This window comes from Silene latifolia, chromosome 2 (genome assembly GCF_048544455.1).
Source record: "Silene latifolia isolate original U9 population chromosome 2, ASM4854445v1, whole genome shotgun sequence".
Classification (NCBI taxonomy): Eukaryota; Viridiplantae; Streptophyta; class Magnoliopsida; order Caryophyllales; family Caryophyllaceae; genus Silene; species Silene latifolia.
The window spans coordinates 148,611,451-148,628,674 of NC_133527.1; the positions used below are offsets into that span (position 1 = coordinate 148,611,451).

At 36.9% G+C, this 17,224-nt stretch overlaps 2 protein-coding genes across 2 annotated transcripts; one reads left to right on the plus strand and one right to left on the minus strand.

Annotated features, from left to right (window-relative positions):
• Positions 1 to 6,372: 6,372 nt before the first annotated feature.
• LOC141643108 (expansin-A4-like) lies at positions 6,373 to 11,908 on the plus strand. The gene is made up of 3 exons (XM_074452141.1): positions 6,373 to 6,608; positions 6,893 to 7,211; positions 11,373 to 11,908. The coding sequence occupies exons 1-3, from the start codon at positions 6,461 to 6,463 to the stop codon at positions 11,680 to 11,682; spliced, it is 777 nt and encodes a 258-aa protein (XP_074308242.1). The 5' UTR covers positions 6,373 to 6,460; the 3' UTR covers positions 11,683 to 11,908.
• Positions 11,909 to 12,029: 121 nt separating this feature from the next.
• LOC141643107 (factor of DNA methylation 3-like) lies at positions 12,030 to 15,700 on the minus strand. The gene is made up of 5 exons (XM_074452140.1): positions 15,608 to 15,700; positions 13,754 to 14,378; positions 12,966 to 13,270; positions 12,538 to 12,771; positions 12,030 to 12,421 (listed from the first exon to the last, which is right to left on the minus strand). The coding sequence occupies exons 2-5, from the start codon at positions 14,346 to 14,348 to the stop codon at positions 12,197 to 12,199; spliced, it is 1,359 nt and encodes a 452-aa protein (XP_074308241.1). The 5' UTR covers positions 14,349 to 14,378; positions 15,608 to 15,700; the 3' UTR covers positions 12,030 to 12,196.
• Positions 15,701 to 17,224: the final 1,524 nt, after the last annotated feature.

Sequence of the window (17,224 nt, forward strand, 5' to 3'; positions counted from 1 at the left end):
GGCATGACAAGATGGTCACAAGAAGAGTTTTCAAAGAAGGAGAAGATGTGTTGGTCTTTCAAAGTCGCCTCAAGAATTTTCCCGGCAAGTTAAGGTCAAAGTGGTATGGACCTTACAAAGTTAAGAAGGTTTTTCCCCACGGAGCGGTGGAGGTGGAAGACCCGACCTCGGGGAAAGTGATAAAAGTAAATGGGCAAAGGTTGAAGAAGTACTACAAAGGAATCGAACTACAAGGTGAAGAGGATCTTCTTTTAGAAGATCCAATTTATAAAGATTGATTCTCCAACATTGACTAAGTCGAGCCATCGACGTTAAATAACGGCAAATTTGTAAATATTCTATCCCAATTTCATTGCTTTCTTAGAGTAGTTTATTTCCGCAATTTAATTCCGCAATTTATTTACTCGCATGTTAATTTTCGTTGAATTAATTTCATTTGCATTTGACATGTAAAAAGGCACTTGAGGTTTGTTTAATGATATAGTGATTTGCAAGAGCCCTCTTGGAAGGCGTGCCCAAGAGGAGATGAGAGTCGGGTTAAATAGAAAAGATCATCGGAAGAAGTGTTGAAGAAGAAACAAAGGAAAAAGAGCAAAAATGAGGGCTAAGGAACGAAATTGGAATTAAAAGAATCAACATCAAAACTGCGACACCATGCGCAGCCTGCGCAAAAGGCTTGCGCAGGTGCGCAATTTTTTGCGCAGCGGGAACGATGATTGCGCGACTGCGCGCAGTCGTAATCCCGGATTCTTTATCTTCTCTTATCCCGTGTTTTCCCCTCTATTTTACCAACACTTTTTCGACACAAACCCCATCTCCTTCCTCTCATTCACTCAAAATCCAACCAAATCACCTTTTATCAACAACAAACCTCCTCCTCATCACCAACTTCTTCCTCATATTCATCCTTGGAATCAAAAACACCTTTAAATCTCCAATTTTCTGACAAAAATCCCCCAATCTCCCAAACCCTAGAATTTTTCCGGGTTGATTTGAAGCTTGTTCAAGTGGATTTCTGGGTTATAAAGAGGTTTTTATGCAACATTCTTCCGTATTCAAGCAAGACTGAGGATTTTTTTCGGGAAGGTATAACAACTTTCTTCACTATCCTTGTCTTAATTTTTTTTCAATTCGATTTCCTTTGAGTAGTTGAGTTGATTTCTTGCTTGTAATTACTTGTTTGGGGATTGTTGGCAATCAATTTCTGTTAGGGAAGGCAAATATTCAACAAAATTACCTTAGCTACACCATTTTGTGCTAGTGCTCACAAGGTGTTTGTTGAATTGCCCCTTAGAAAATTTTTCAGATTTTTGGTTGTTTTTAAGTGGTTGTTTTTGCAAATTTAAAAGAGAACAAGATGGTTTTTGGTCTTGGCAAGGGAAAATCTAAGAAGAAGGGTGACTCATCCAACCAACCTCCACCAAATGCACCACCCAAACCTTTTAAGGGGGATGAAGGGTTGCCAAACAACCTTAAGACTCACTTTAGGTTCCTTGAGAGTAAGCCCCTACCGGTCTCCAAATTTCTTCACCCGGAAACCTTGAGGGATTTGGGTATTTTCGACCACACCCTTGCCTTCCTCACCAAGGTGGGGTTAGAGAGGTACATTAACCTTCAACCTCGCACATACCCCGCCTACACCTTAGAATTCCTCTCGACCGTCCAACTCACGGGGGAAAGGGGGAGTGAGCAAGTGAGCTTTAGGTTGAACAAAACATGGCATACCATACCCCTTGAGAGAGTGAGAGAAATTTTGAGAATCACCAAACCACCCTCCTCCTTAAACCTACCGGGTACGGCCTTGGATGATACTTGGTTTGGGCTCACAAGGAAAGCACCCCGGACGAACAATGACAAAATTTCCTCAATCACAAACCCCCCCATCCGGATTCTTACCCGAATGATTTCATGCTTTTTCTTTACGATGGGGGAGCCTACCAAGCTCAATGATGGAGTCCGTGAGTGTTTGTGGGCAATGTTGCCCGAGGGGGAGGGAGTGCCGGATTGGGCAAGGCTTTTTGTGGTTGGTGCGACCAAGCAACGTGAAAAGAAAGGAAGTATCAATTGTGGAGGTTTGGTCACTCTTTTTGTGGCTAGTTTGGTTGGGGATATTCCGGAAGAGCAACCTCAAGTGTGGGGGAATCACTTATACAATGAAGCGGGGTTGATAGAGACTCACATGATTCTTCCATTGGATACGGTTCCATGGAGTTGTTATTGGTTAGGGGAGGGGAAAGTGCAATACATGAAGCTTCCTTTGAATGGCCCCCTCCCGAGTGGACCACGTGCCCGGGATTTCTTTTGTCCTCCCGAGGGCAATCTCCCCAACCCGCCCCCACCAAAAATTCGGAAGAGGAGATCCGTTGAATTTTCTCATGATCCCCTACATGAAGAAGAAAGAGAAGTTGAGATTATTGAGGGGGGCTTCCATGAGACCCCCCACATTCCTTCCTCCTCCCATCCGCCTCAAGACACCCCTATGTTTGAGGCCGGAGGTTCCTCAAGTCCGCCTTTACTACCTTGGCAACACCAAATGTTTAAGTACTTTGAGGACACCCGGGGGACGTTGGAAGCGATTAGTGGGAGGGTTGATAGCTCTCATGCTTGGCAACAACAACAAGCGCCAAGGCTTGAGAGTTTGGATCAATGGAGGGTTGCTAGTATGGAGCACCAAAAGTTGAGTGCGGAGGCCGAAAGAGCCCAAATGAAGATGCTTCAAGAGATGGCTAAGAGGCAAGATGAGGCCTATGCTTGGCAACAACAACAAGCCAAGTACATGGAAGAGCAACAAGCCATGTGGAAGGCCCAAAATGAATGGAGAGAGCAAGCGACTCAACAATTCGGGGTGCAAAATGAGAGGCACCACCAATATGTTGACGACTCCTATGAAGATGCTCAAGCTCACGAGGATTCTTTTGGACTTATCCGTGGCCTTTTCGGCATGACCATCCATCAAAATGACCCCACCTACCAACCAACCATTGCCGAGCCACAAGTTGAGGAGGCCTATGAGAGGGCCAAGAGAGTGAGAGAAAGAAGAGAAAGAAGAAAGAACCGGGGGGCATATGAGCAAGGCGAAGGCTCGGGCCCCTCCAACTAATTTTTTGAAGAAGTTGGCACTCCCTCACATTGAGGACAATGTGAAATTTAAGTGTGGGGGAGTGAGAATTGTAACATATGTAAATTGTCTTTCAAACAAATGCAAATGCAAATGCAAAAAAAAAAAAAAAAAAAAAAAAAAAAAAAATTGAAAATTTCGGCTAGGTGAAAACCCACAAGGGTGGGCGCCTAGGCAAGATTGGGAAGGTGGCCGAGGACGGGATGAAAACCCGAAAGGGCATTCCGGGCAAAATGAAGAAATGAGTTGCGAGTCACCATGAGAGGAAAGGAAAAGCTAAGGTGAAAACCCGAAAGGGCACCTTAGGCAAAATGAGGGATTTTCACCAAAAAAAAAAAAAAAAATATTGAAAAATTGAAAATTGTAACACCAAAAAGATGGAGGGATAAGAAGGGAGTGATAAGGAGGGTCTTGGAAGGAGGCTAGATTAGGATTTAATTTCATTTTGAGTCACAAAACTTGTTCCAAATCGGTGGATTTTTGTTTTGGCTACTTTGGTTGTTGATTTGCTTCGGAGTTTGGCCAACCAAGTAGCATGATCATACTTAGTTTGGAGTGATAAGGGGGTGATATAAGTGGTGAATTAGGATGTTTTAGGAGTTGTGTAGGCCACTTTGCTTCCACCTTGGGATAAGGTGAGAGTGGCCATCTCTTGTAGGTGATATAAGAAGGGTGGAGTTGCGTGATGAGTCGGCGTTGGTGGTGTGTCGTGTCTTGTTCGAGGGAGAAATAAGGAGGGTGAGTGAGTGAAGAGTGTGTGCAAAAACTTTGAGTCATGTCTTTTTCTTTTTAATCGGTGGTTGTGTTTGAGGGAGGCATAAGAAGGAAGAGGAAAGGGAAGAGAGATCATTCCCTCCCACACCCTCTTGTAGACTTTACGGTTGCTTGTTTCGGGTTTTGCTCGGGACTAGCAAAAGTCTAAGTGTGGGGGAGTTTGATAGCATTGTTTTGTGTCGGTCTAAGAGGGTGATTTTATCACCCTCGTGTCTTTTAATATGGGTCTTTTGGTTCACTTTTCCTAACAATTGGCAATCGGTTATATGGTGGTAACTTGTGCATTTTTTACTCGGTTGAGCACATAATCCTTATGCATGGAACCCGAGCGGCAATAGAGCACCTTTCAAAGGTCAAGATAAGGCACAAGAAGATCACTTGTAACCCGGAAACAAGTTGGGAGAAGTAGGAATGAAGACTAGAAGAAATGAAGGCAATTGAAGAGGTCTAGCTCGTGGAAAATAGAAATCCCAAAATGCGAGCCAGTGCGCAGCCTGCGCAAACAGGGTGCGCAGGTGCGCATTATTGCGCAGCAGTGGAACAAGATTACTTGCGCGACTGCGCAGCTACGCTTTGCGGGTTTTTCTAATCTCGTTTGTGGGCTTCTTAAGTGGAAATCTTTCTAGGTTTTCGTGAAGCCCTATATATACCCGAGAAGTTTGAAGACACGGGATTATCACCTACCATCATATCATCTCTTTTAATCTCATTCTTAGGGTTTAATCTTGTAATAATTTAGAAGACTATTTGGATGCAAAGTTGTAATCTTTCTTTATTTCTTTGGGTTTTGAAGACTATGGAAGGCTAAATCCTTCCCTACTTGGTGTAATCCATTGCAAGTTACCATCTTTATCATTGTATTGACTTCTTAATCTCTACTCTTTCATTTATTTCAATTTCTAAGTTTTAATGACATGATGAATGTTTTGTTGTGAGAAGTAATTACCCTTGCATCTTTTTCATTCATCTATTGCTTGTTGTTGCAAAGTTGCTTGCTTTTGTAATAACTTGTTGAAGCATCTCATGATTGTTGTTATCTTGGTTTAAAGTATCAACCTTTGTGAGTAGAAATTGATTGTATCATAGGATTTGTTGGTTTAAACATATCTTTGTGATATTCCATTTACTTTCCTCTTGGTTTTGTTCTTCATGCTCTTGGTTACAATTCTTACATGGTTTAATGTTAGAATTTGTAGTTGAAGTAGGATTATCATTGTTGGCTTAGATAGTGGTAATCACTTGCTTGAGGATTGTTGTTGGGCAAATGAAAACTAGAGAGAAAAGAGTCTTGCTTTGAGAAAAAGTTGGAACTTGTAGGATTGCACCAAGTTCTCCTAATTATTGAACCATCTTGCTCATCAAGTGCTTGTGTTATTGCTTGTTAGAATAGGATTGCAAATTTCACTTTGTCTCATGTCACAAATCAACTCTAAAACCCCCCTTTTTATGTCTCTCTATTGTTTGCCATTGTGAATAGTCATTGTTTGTCTATAGCTTTGTCTTTAATAGTCAATAGTTTACATTTCAAGTTTTTAGCTTAAAAGATCTTCTCTTGGGTTCGACCCTTACTTGCACTATATTACTTTATCATTTAGAGTAGTCTAGAGTATAGTTTGGTTTTATAAATTGTTAATTTGATAGGGTAATTCTAGCTTTTTACGACACCTAGTTTTGTGCTTATCATATTGTTTATAGCACAAAGCTAATGATTCTAATTTATAAATTCTCTCTTTTTTTGTTATGAAAGTAATCAAAGCGATTTATAATTTTGTTTATACATAGTATGAAGAGTATGAGTCAAGTCATTATCAAATAATTACATCAATAAACAATTTAATAGTTTATAGTTTTATGATATGTATACTTTAGTTAAAATATTATAGTTTAGTATTTAGTGATAATTATATAATTTGATGAAAAGATTAATTAATTTTAAAGAAAAGAATTATATAATGAAATACATTATAATTATTAGTTTCCTTATTTAGTTAATACAATTAAATTATCAATACCTTCCTTAATTAAAAAGATGCTTTTTGGAGGGAAAATTTGTAGGTTCACCTATTCTTTTAGTAGATATGGGATTATAGATATGAGATGACGTTACCAAAACTCAACACCATCTAATAACGCAACTTTATTTTCCTAAATTTATCATGTATCTAATTTAAAAATGTTAAAACAAATCCCCTATAGACTAAAAGAATAACAGACCCGTGTTATTCCCGCTCAACTGCCCCCATATGAAATATTCTCTTCTAAAATATCCCCTTTTAAAATATTGTACTTAATATATTGTCACATAATTATTGTCAATCTATTTTAAACACGGGTTGTATACTAATAAACTAACAAAAACAAAAATCCGAAGAAAATTAATCACACACTGGAACTTAAAAAAAGAGTAGAGTGACCAAACCGCATTAATTATGAGTAGAAAATCAAGTCTAATTTCCCCCCTTATAAATACTACTCTGCCTATCCCTTGTTCCCACCATCTCATACCTTGAACTCTATACTTCCTTTCCCACTCCCACTTTGCTAGCTTACTTACTCCCACTCCTATCAATGGTTACCATCGTCCTTCTTATAACCCTCTTTATCTCCTCACTTTTCTCTCTAATTTACGCTACAAACCCAACCCCTTACGCCGGAGGTGCTTGGCAAAGCGCCCATGCCACTTTCTATGGTGGCTCTGACGCCTCCGGGACCATGGGTACCTTCTTACTTTCTTTATTCACACTTTGATACTTGTTTCAATTTTGATAATAACACGTGAAAGAATGATATTAAAATTGATGGAACGCATTCTTTAACACAATTACGTCTGTCTGTTTTGGAATGTCTTAATCATCATTTCTAGTGGCCCGTAGGACGTACACGTTAATTAAGACATTCCAAACCAGAGTCTACGGACCACTAGAAATCATATATACTCTGTATCATTCTAACGAGTATTGAACTAAATTTAAGGTAGTATTTGGATGTTGGTGTATGTAGGGGGAGCATGTGGATACGGAAACCTGTACAGCCAAGGATACGGGGTTAACACAGCAGCATTGAGCACTGCCCTGTTCAACAGTGGGAAGAGTTGTGGAGCCTGCTTCGAGCTCAAGTGCGCAAATGACCCGCGTTGGTGTCATCCAGGCAGCCCGTCAATCTTCATTACCGCCACCAATTTCTGCCCGCCCAACTATGCCTTGCCTAGTGATAATGGTGGGTGGTGTAACCCGCCCCGCCCTCATTTTGACCTCGCTATGCCAATGTTCCTTAACATCGCTGAGTATCGTGCTGGCATTGTACCCGTTGCTTTTCGCCGGTATCAACAACTCTCTCTGTTTTTTTTGCTCTGTTTTCTGTTTTCGACTTCTTTTGCCATTTATGAATGTTAGGAGATTACGCTATAGTATGATAATCAGAATAATATCGATATTATGCAATAAGTTAATTATCTTTACCATGGTTAAGATATACTCTGTACTATTATTATTATTATTATTATTATTATTATTATTATGTTCAGATCTTAGAAGTACTATAAAATGCAAACCATTGTAATGAACCTAATAATAATAGTATTTTTTAACAATGGTAAAGATAATTAACTTATTGAATAATATCGATATTATTCTGATTACGGTATATCATACCGTAATCTCCTAACAATGAACTTTTTTTTTTTAAAAGATGCCAATAATTTTGAGAGACCATTTTGTTTATATTGTTAAAATCTATTTACTCCGTTCCGATCATTTGTTTACCTTTGATTTTGACACAAAAATTAAGGGGAGTAAGGGAGTATATCACAAATAATATGAGTGATAAACATCATGTTCTAATTTCTATGTGTATCGTGTATGTATGATAGATACTTCATCTCCCAATATATTACTCTCTTATATTCACTATATTCTTCCCCTTTACTTTTTGCACAAGAAATAAGAAAGTGAATTTGGACCACACAAAACACACTACCCCGCATGCAATTTAATTTGGACCACACAAATCAACCCAAAAAAGGAAATAGGGAAGAAAACCCGAATAATCCGAATAAGGAAATAGGGAAGAATATAGTAAATAGGAGGGAGTATTTATTTATTTATTTTTCATAAGTAGTATTACAAAGATAAACAATAATTGGAAGGGAGGGAGGGAGCGAGGGTAAGGATTTTTTCATTTCTTGATAAGAAATTTAAGAAATAGATGTCTATTATTTTTTAATGGTTTAGATTAAGCTTGGTTAATCGGATGATTGTAGATTTAGTTGAGAATGAAAAGGCAAGTGAATGAGATTGAAATATAAAATATAATAATATTTGTGAGAGAAAATTGACCCATAAAAAAGTGAAGAGGATCCATTTTCGGGAGTGAGGGAGTAATAGGCTCTGTTTGATAAACGGCAGAATAGATTTATGATAGCAAATACAGTTAGCAAAATACGGTTGACAGATTTTAGTAGCAGATTTTACCATCATATTAAATTAAGAGAATTAAGAAAACGTGTTTGGTAACTAGCAGATTGTACGTCAAGGATACCATTTTCATATATAAACTCAATATGTAATTACAATATGCTACTGTTAGCGGTATATTCAACAACATTAGATTTCAGCCAATAAGCCAATATACTATCTGAATATATCATTAATCAAACACATGAGATTAGTAAATTAAATGATCAAACTACTACTCCATTTAAGTCAAAATTTACTAGTTTCATCTAATATTCTGATATACTATTTACCAAATCAATAAGTCTTGCTTGCGACGGGTCAAATATTACACACATTGGTAGATAAGACAAAATAGAATGTTATTCCCTAGGCAATTTGCTTTGTCTTATCTCCTCATTTGGCTAGTATTTAACCCGTCGCAAGCTTGGGACGGGTATGCCCGTCACAAACGAGAATTTGTGATACCAAATAGGGCTTAGAGCATGCACAATAGAGAGGATTGTGCCTCCTCTTAGCACACTCTCTCCTCTTAGAGGAGATCCTCTCTATTGTGGAACTAATGTAGAGGATCCTCTTAGTAAGAGGATAAAGAGGACTTCCTTTAATTTTAGAGGAAGTTGTATCTTGGCCCTTGTGCTATTCAACCAATCAATATTTTTATATATTATTATTTTTTTATATTTTTTTAAAAAAATTAAAGGTTAGAGTGTAGTGATTAATATAAGAGGAAGAGGAAGTTTTTTTCTTTATTGTGCAAAAATATAAGAAAAATATAGAGGAAAAGAATGAAGATAGTGGAGAATGAGGTGGTTAAAAAGTGAATGAGGTGTCAAAAAAAATAGAAGAGGAGAAAAAAAATTGGATCGTGATCAACCCACGTCATCTAGTCTACCGTGATAAATTGGCCATTTAGTGCATGACATTTGGAAATAAATGCCTGATATAAATGAAATTATCTTTTTTTAGGGAGATATAAATGAAATTATCATTTATTTTTGAATAAATTTGTTAATTTAAGTATAGTGTCAGTGTATAAAATGAATATAAATACTGCTGATTTTATTGGTTGATGTTGCATTAACTCTATGGCAAAAATAAATGATAATTTCATTCATAAATTGAGAGACTATTTTACAATTGTAAGAAAAAGTGATACTAAAAATAATAAAATAAGTACAAATCATGATTAAAGATAAAATGGGTATATTTATTATGTAAATAGGTACGAAATTATTATGTCACAATCAATAACAAAAGGGTTACGAAATACAAATAAAAGGGTACGAAAGACTGATCTCTCAATATCTTATTGAAAGACCGTCTTTCTAAAGTTTTAGTGAAAGCCTAAATGGGGAATTGTCTTTTTTATTGTCTACCAATTCTTATGATATATTTTTATTTGAATTATTTTATTTTATTTTATTTCATTTCTGATGTTTTTTATGTGTTGTCTCATACTCGGGATTAATAACGTGACCGATATAGTCATATAGATGAAACAAAGTAAAAGTATTTGGCGTAAGGAAATTATTTAGGCTCCCCCTTCCTAATAAGTTAAATCTCGCACTTGAGAATGTTTATTTGTGCAACAAATTTTGCAATTAGGATTCTCTCCATTTCCTAAAAGAATGGAGGGTCTATTTCCTATCAACGGTTAAGATTTCATCTCACGGCGATCTAACGGTTCATGTTTTCAATCGATAAATAAAGGAAAAATGCAAAAAAAAGAGAAGTGTAATATTATATTGTAATGTGAGAGGAAATGGAGAGGATCTTTGCTCCGAATTTTGTGTAGTTTTCAATCATTTCAAAATTTACTTAAGTGATCTTGTCATTTTATTGAATTGATGACAATATCCCTACATATAAACAACACGGTTTTATATGCGAGATTTACAACTTATTTGTCTATTATTTGTGGTTATAGTAATTTGTGACATCGCATTCTCTCTCTTACTTTCATTTATATCCACATATCACCATACTACTAAATTTTACCCCAAAACTAATGTGGAAGATTATAGTGAATAGAAGGGAGTACGATTTAATTTTGATACAACTCGAAAACGTCTCCTTTTCCATTATTGTCCTTTCTTTATTTCTCTTAGACATCCTAATTTTGTTTGGCATTTCCCAAATAAAGCAAATAGGTTTATGTTAGAGCAACTCCAATGGCAAGCTACGAGGTCCTTGTAGCTTGCCTTGCCACATCGTTTTTTAAGCAACACGGCTTTTAAGCTACAACGTCCTCCAATGATAAACTACAACAAATCTGACTTAAAATGGCCCACATAACAAATAAATATCATAATTTATTTTATTTTATTTTTTTCTTAATTACTAATTTATTCCAAGCATGTAGCTTGACAAAGCTACACCTGCTTACAAGCAGAGACGTATTTCTATATTCCAATGGTGAGCATACCGCTTGAATATTTAGAATAATTGCAAGCAGATCCCTAAATTCAACCATTGGAGTTGCTCTTAATGCCTTGTCTCTTGTTAAGATATGACATTAATTTTTAGCCTGACCTAGAATATAGACAAATTTAAACGTGTCCTCCATTATACTGTGGTCCGTACCCTATATGGTAATGGTATCATCCCTTAATAATTAGATACTGATGCATAATGAATTAATGATGATGAAAGACGCAATTTGGCTACGTTTATTCAATGCTTACAACTCAAAATTCAAAAATGTTAATATGACAAGGTTAATATAACAATGGTATCTTATGCAGTTATGCTTAATAAGGTATATAGCTTGGAAAATGACATGATCTATTACTATAGTCTCCCTTAAGACGTGATTATTCGTTTTATGTTTAAGATGGGTCAAATGCATACTACTTGTATATACGGAGTATTGAAATGCATAAGGAAAAAACAACATATTTATCTTATATACACAAGTGGTAGAATACTTGACCATCCTTAAGTTTAGGACGAATAGTGTCATCTTAAATGAGAATTTGCGTTTTCATAATTACACAAGTTAAGCAAATTAATTGTGTATTATGCAGGGTCCCATGCAGAAAGCAAGATGGAATTAGATTCACAATAAACGGCTTCCGTTACTTTAATCTGGTTTTGATCACAAACGTAGCGGGTGCGGGTGACATCGATATGGTAAACGTCAAAGGTTCAAAGTCACAATGGACGAGCATGAGCCGTAATTGGGGCCAAAACTGGCAGTCGAATGCGGTTCTAATTGGTCAAGCACTCTCATTTAGGGTCACAGGCAGTGACGGACGCACTTTAACTTCTTGGAACGTCGCCCCGGCCAATTGGCAATTTGGACAAACCTTCATTGGCAAGAACTTTAGGGTTTAAACTTTAAACTCATGTTAGTCATCAATTACCAAATAGACCCCTTATGTTGTCTCTATTTTTAACTGTTTTTGGTTCCCTTGGCTTGAGGATGGATAGAGGGAGGATATGGGGGGTGTTTTTGTCTTTTCAATTATCTTCTTCTTATTTGTTTTTTATATAGTTAATTTTAAGGGAAATATAGTTAATGAAATGAAAGTGGCCAATAAAGGTTGGTCACATTTAAGAATCTGTGATAGCCAATATACTTATACATATACTCCCTCCGTCCGAGACTCACGGTCATCCAGAGTAATACTAATATATAGCCAAACAATTGGGAAAGTAGTCTAGTAATGATTCATATAAACAACATTGCCTCAAAGGTTCTGACCGATAATAGCAATCTTGTCTTAAGTATTCGCTAATGACTCATGATGCGCTAAGAACCAGGAAAAGAAGTGCAGTCAGTTGCACAGGCTACTTTGGTTTATTCCATCATATGCGAAAATGGAAACCTAATCAGGATTCTTGCACCTCATTTTTTCTTGTGAATTTTCCACTGCTTGATCACATACTGTATCACCTCTCCCAAAGTGGCTCTTCTGTTCTCTTTATAGTTCCAAAGCTCGGAAACAGGATACCTCCCACTTGCATTGTATTCATTCAGTCCGAGTAATGCCTCAACTACTCTTTTGTAGGCTTCTTCTCCCCATTCTTCCTTCAGCTCTTTCAAGGTTTGATCATTATCATCTATCACCTCCTGCATAGGATATACATCACACACAAAATATTAGTATCATCAAGTGATTGCAAGAAATTAGAACGACATGCGTAAATACTCTAAAACAGGTGATTGCAAGAAATTTAACAACATACGGTTAGTTTGCCATTGATGTCTTCATGCCTGAAGGGTTGCCACCCAGGGTCACTTATTTTGTTTTGCCACAAGGAGCATAATTCCACAGACTTCTCTTCCCAGTTTCCAAATTCATCGTCCCAATTCCCGTCATGAAACCTCTTACAACATGCATCTCGGAAAGGTTTTTGGCAGATCTCTCCAACTCTTTTGATCCCAATATTCGATCGTGGTCTCTGGATGGTTTGAAAGCTCTGTACAGAGACAGAAGATTCAAAGTTAGGCATAAATTAATGCATGAATGCTTTGTACAAATGAAACAAAGAAACAAAATATTGGAAGTCTATGTTCTACAAAATCATTTTCCATTGAAACTTGTTTTCTCCTGAAAATATTTCAATCAAACCAAATTGAGCTTTAATGAAGGGAGTGATTGTAAGAACAATACTTCAACAGCAACTCTGCGAGCAGCTTGTAGCTCTTGGTTACTTCTGAGCTCTTTGATCATCATAATTCGATTGTCCGTCTCCATGCTCTGCAGTAATTCTTCCTTTTCCTCCACTTCTTTTCTAAGTAACCTAACCTCGCCTCTCAATTCTTCCGATTCTTGAATCTTGAGAGGTTCTACGGGTTCAGTTTCTTGCACAATTTTGTTATGCTCTTTCTTCAGCATTTCCAGTTCTTTCTTTTCAGATTCCATGTGTCGCTGAAGCTTCCCAATTTCTAGCTTCACACTCTCATTCTTTATAGACTCTGAAGAACGGTGTAGAAAGTATATAGAGTTAGTCACTGAAACTGTTCTACCAACATCATAAATACTAGAGAGTGCATTCAGCAGATGCACTGATGGGCAGAACAGTTTAAATATATTATTAATCATTCATCAAAGAAATATTCAGGATATGACTATCGAACGTGCTAATATCATCAATATCATCAAAGTTCAGGCCAATAAGTTTTCTTGTTCAGTAGATAATTTGTTCGTTAATTCTTGGAGCCAGTCTTCTATTAGACGGTCTCACAAATGAATCAACCCAAATCCTCATCTATTCTTCGTTTAATTATAGGGCCCATGAAGTCATGGGTAAGTGTCAAATGTAAAGCCGTCTCATGTATACATTTTTTCGGAATTTCTTAACATGGTCTCAGCAAAATGCAAATTTCATAATAAGGATAAAAAATAATCAAACTCAATTGTCAAACCAAGGGAATAACAGTTTCAAATCAAGTACTTACCTTTTAGATAAGCTTCAGCCCAGTTATCCTTCTCCGCCATAAGGTCTCTAATAGCAGCAGAAATCTCCTCAATAACCTTCTCTTTCTCTGAATTTTGTACCATCAATGCACATATCTCAGCATCTTTTTCGCTACTCGCCTTTTCTTTTTCCATTTTCAACATGTTCAGAGATTCTGATATTTCGTTAAGCAGTCGTTCTTTCTCTGCAATCACAATGTCTTTCTCGGAATTCTGAGCTATCAACAAAGTAATACCTTCAGAAATCTCATCAAGTTTCTGTTGCTTTTCATTCAATATATTCATAACTGTGCTTTTCTCGTGAACTAGCCGTTCTTTCTCTTCTGTCAGCCTAGTAATGGCTCCAGATTTCTCATCAATCAATTTACTTTTTTCTGCAACCTCAGAAAGCAAAACACTGACAGTAGAAGATCTCTCAGCCAGTAACCTCTTTTCTTTCGTCAAGCTGTCCAAGAGATTAGCATTGTTTTCATCTTTTTCCATCAACACAAGGTTTTTGTAGTCAATCTCCCCTGCAAGTCTCACCACAAGGCTTCTTAATTTTTTAATCTCATTCTCATAGTCGATGTCCGCCATCTTCAAAACTTGCTTGTAATACAGAATGAACTGCAAAATATATTAAGTGAAAGATTATAAAGTATAGAACTTAACTTTATTATAAAGTCAGGAAACATCAAGTCAGTTCACTTAAATGGCATGAAGAAAGCTTAAAAAAAGGACAAAAATGGTACAAGGGCAAAAGAAATAATGGGCTGAAAGAAAAGCATTTACAGTACAGCAATGACTGACAATTCAGAAAATCAAGTCCAGTTGGGAAAATATGTAAGTCGTGAGGTTTTGATTCTACACTCCTTAGGCTAGATGTGAACACTTGTGACTATATAGGCACCCATCTTTCATAATTTGAATGGCTGTAATCAATTTCGGAACAATTTTTGTCAGATCATCTGGCCGTAGAGCAGCTGCATTTGTTCAGTTCCCAAGAGAGGGAACTATTATCCAAACTGCTCTCTATATACGCGAGTCTTGTACGAGATGGTTTCATGTGTAAGACCAATCCAAATCCAGAAAGGCGGAAAAAAAAAAAAAAAGAATTATAATAGTAACCTCGTCTTGGGGATCTACCATTAAACCCACCATGATACGCCATACAATTGCTATCTATAATGGACCGTATGGTTTGTCATAAACAGGAGAATTCGCGCCAACTTATTTAATTAAAGGGTTAATGTCCTAATGAATTGGTCTCACAAAAGACTGTGCATAATTAAAATAACATTACCCCAAAGCCTCAAAGGCTCCCGCTTATGTTGAGGTAAAGGGGGTTGATTGTACGCAACCTTACACAAGATGTTTTTTAGATAACTCTATAATGACGTTGCATCAAAAGTAGCATTAATAGACTGCTACTTCACAATATATAAAGTGCAGTCGGGTATTGACTCATTTAACATTATTCCATCAAGTTCCGAGGTCAAAGAATAGCGAGTCTCTGGCTTCATTGAAAATAAATATACCAGAGAAACAGAATAGAAGGAGAAAATTATAGGTTGTAAGATGCATGGCCATTTCAGTGGAGATTATACTTTGAGTAATGACAAGATGGGATTAACAAATATTTTTAGCCATCGATTCTTAAACTGGAAAGCGTAAAAACAATGGTTCAGCAATACATGATATCAGCCATAGACTTCTACAATACATGTATTAATAACATGCAACTCACGCAGTCACGCTGTCTTACAAAGATTTTGAAGATTGAAAATTCTGAAGAAATGCTGGTACAAACTTTCATAAACTTTCTTGAATTCTCTTTACTCTTATAACTATGTTACCTTAGAAATCGCGTTATTACTCACAGCAAGCTCGTCCTTTTCAAACTTTCACACGTCCTCCTTCGGAACTCCATCTCTTCCACCACAAGTAGCCTGCACCCACCGATCAATTTAGCTTTTAAATTAGAAAGACGGCAATTTTGAACATAATATGAGTTCTTTATCATGTCCTCAAGCTTTTCCAACAGGAAATACTATGAACAGTGAGTCATATCTTTCCCGAAACATTGAATATGATAGAGAGATGATTTGGAAAGATATGGCTTAGCGCTTCAGAGCTTGGCTTTATTTAGCACTTTACTTCTTCAGAGACACAAATTCTCATATAAGGCAATCTTGATGAGATCATCACAAGACTGACTCGTATAATGGGATAGTTATGGGATATTATTATTATTTTTATTCAGTTTTCTTTTTGTGGGTAAGTGAGTGGATTTTTTAGTCAGTTGGATTTGTCTCACACTTAAATACCATGAGACGATCTCTCAAAAGACGAATTGCTTCTCAAAATGGCCGGCATAAAAAATCTGGTTAAGCTTGTGTTATGGAGTAGATGGTTAGGAAATTTACCTTTCCCTTTTCCATCACTGAGCTAGTTTGCTCCTTGGCATTTTGAGACTTTGAATCCTTGAACTTCTTTCTGAGTGGCTCCACTGGATAGGACGGGGATCCGAAATCATAGTCCAAACTTTCTGTCTTGATCACAATACTCAGATTGTCATTTCTATCCTGGAGTTGCTTGGTTTGCTTCTCGAGCTCCTCCAGTTTGTATGGCGGCTCATTACACAAGTAACAGAACTTCTCAAATGGTTGCTTCCTGCACTGAATTTTTCTCTTCCCTACAAAATATTATAAATGTGAAACAACAAAACACAATGATTAAGGGTTAAATGAACTCTTCTTATCAGTAGTAAAATTTATTCTAAATGACAAAAACATAAATAAAATATGTTCAGGGGTTAAATGAACTCTTCTTATCAGTAGTAAAATTTATTCTACAAAAAACTGTGTAGTACCCTAAATAATATTGGAGTATCAATTGGCCCCCTATTATATCTTTGAGATGTGTTGCTAAAACCGCTGACTCGTAAAAAAACACATCATTTGTGTTGGGTTTGGGTCGGGTCATTAAGGGTTGAGTCATAATGGGTGCACTTTATCGAGCCCTTTTGGATACAGATCTCTTTAAATTCATGTATTTTCGGTCACTGGTAACAGGTCAGGTTAAACGGATCATTTTCAGATCATGGCTATGAAGGGTTTTGTTTCAAATGAGTCAATTTGTGTTAGAGTCTTACATGGATCAGGTCAATTTGGGTCCGGACAGTTATGTTCGGTCTACCAGTGAGTTGTCTAGGAGTATGAGACATCATACTCCTGAAATAGCTCACCTACCCGAGTATGTAGAAGTAAAACACACTCTTCTTTCGGTAATGTACAAGTACATGCGCGAAAGATTTCCTAACAGCTTATCTTTCTCTACGACTGGTGCCATCAATTTGCCAATGGTAGCATATGTCTCACTAAGAAGCATGTCTTTCTCACCTGTCAAAACAGTGCCCTTTTCCAATTGCTTTAGTGGCCTCTGGTTGTCTTCCGTCGTGTTAATCATAGCTT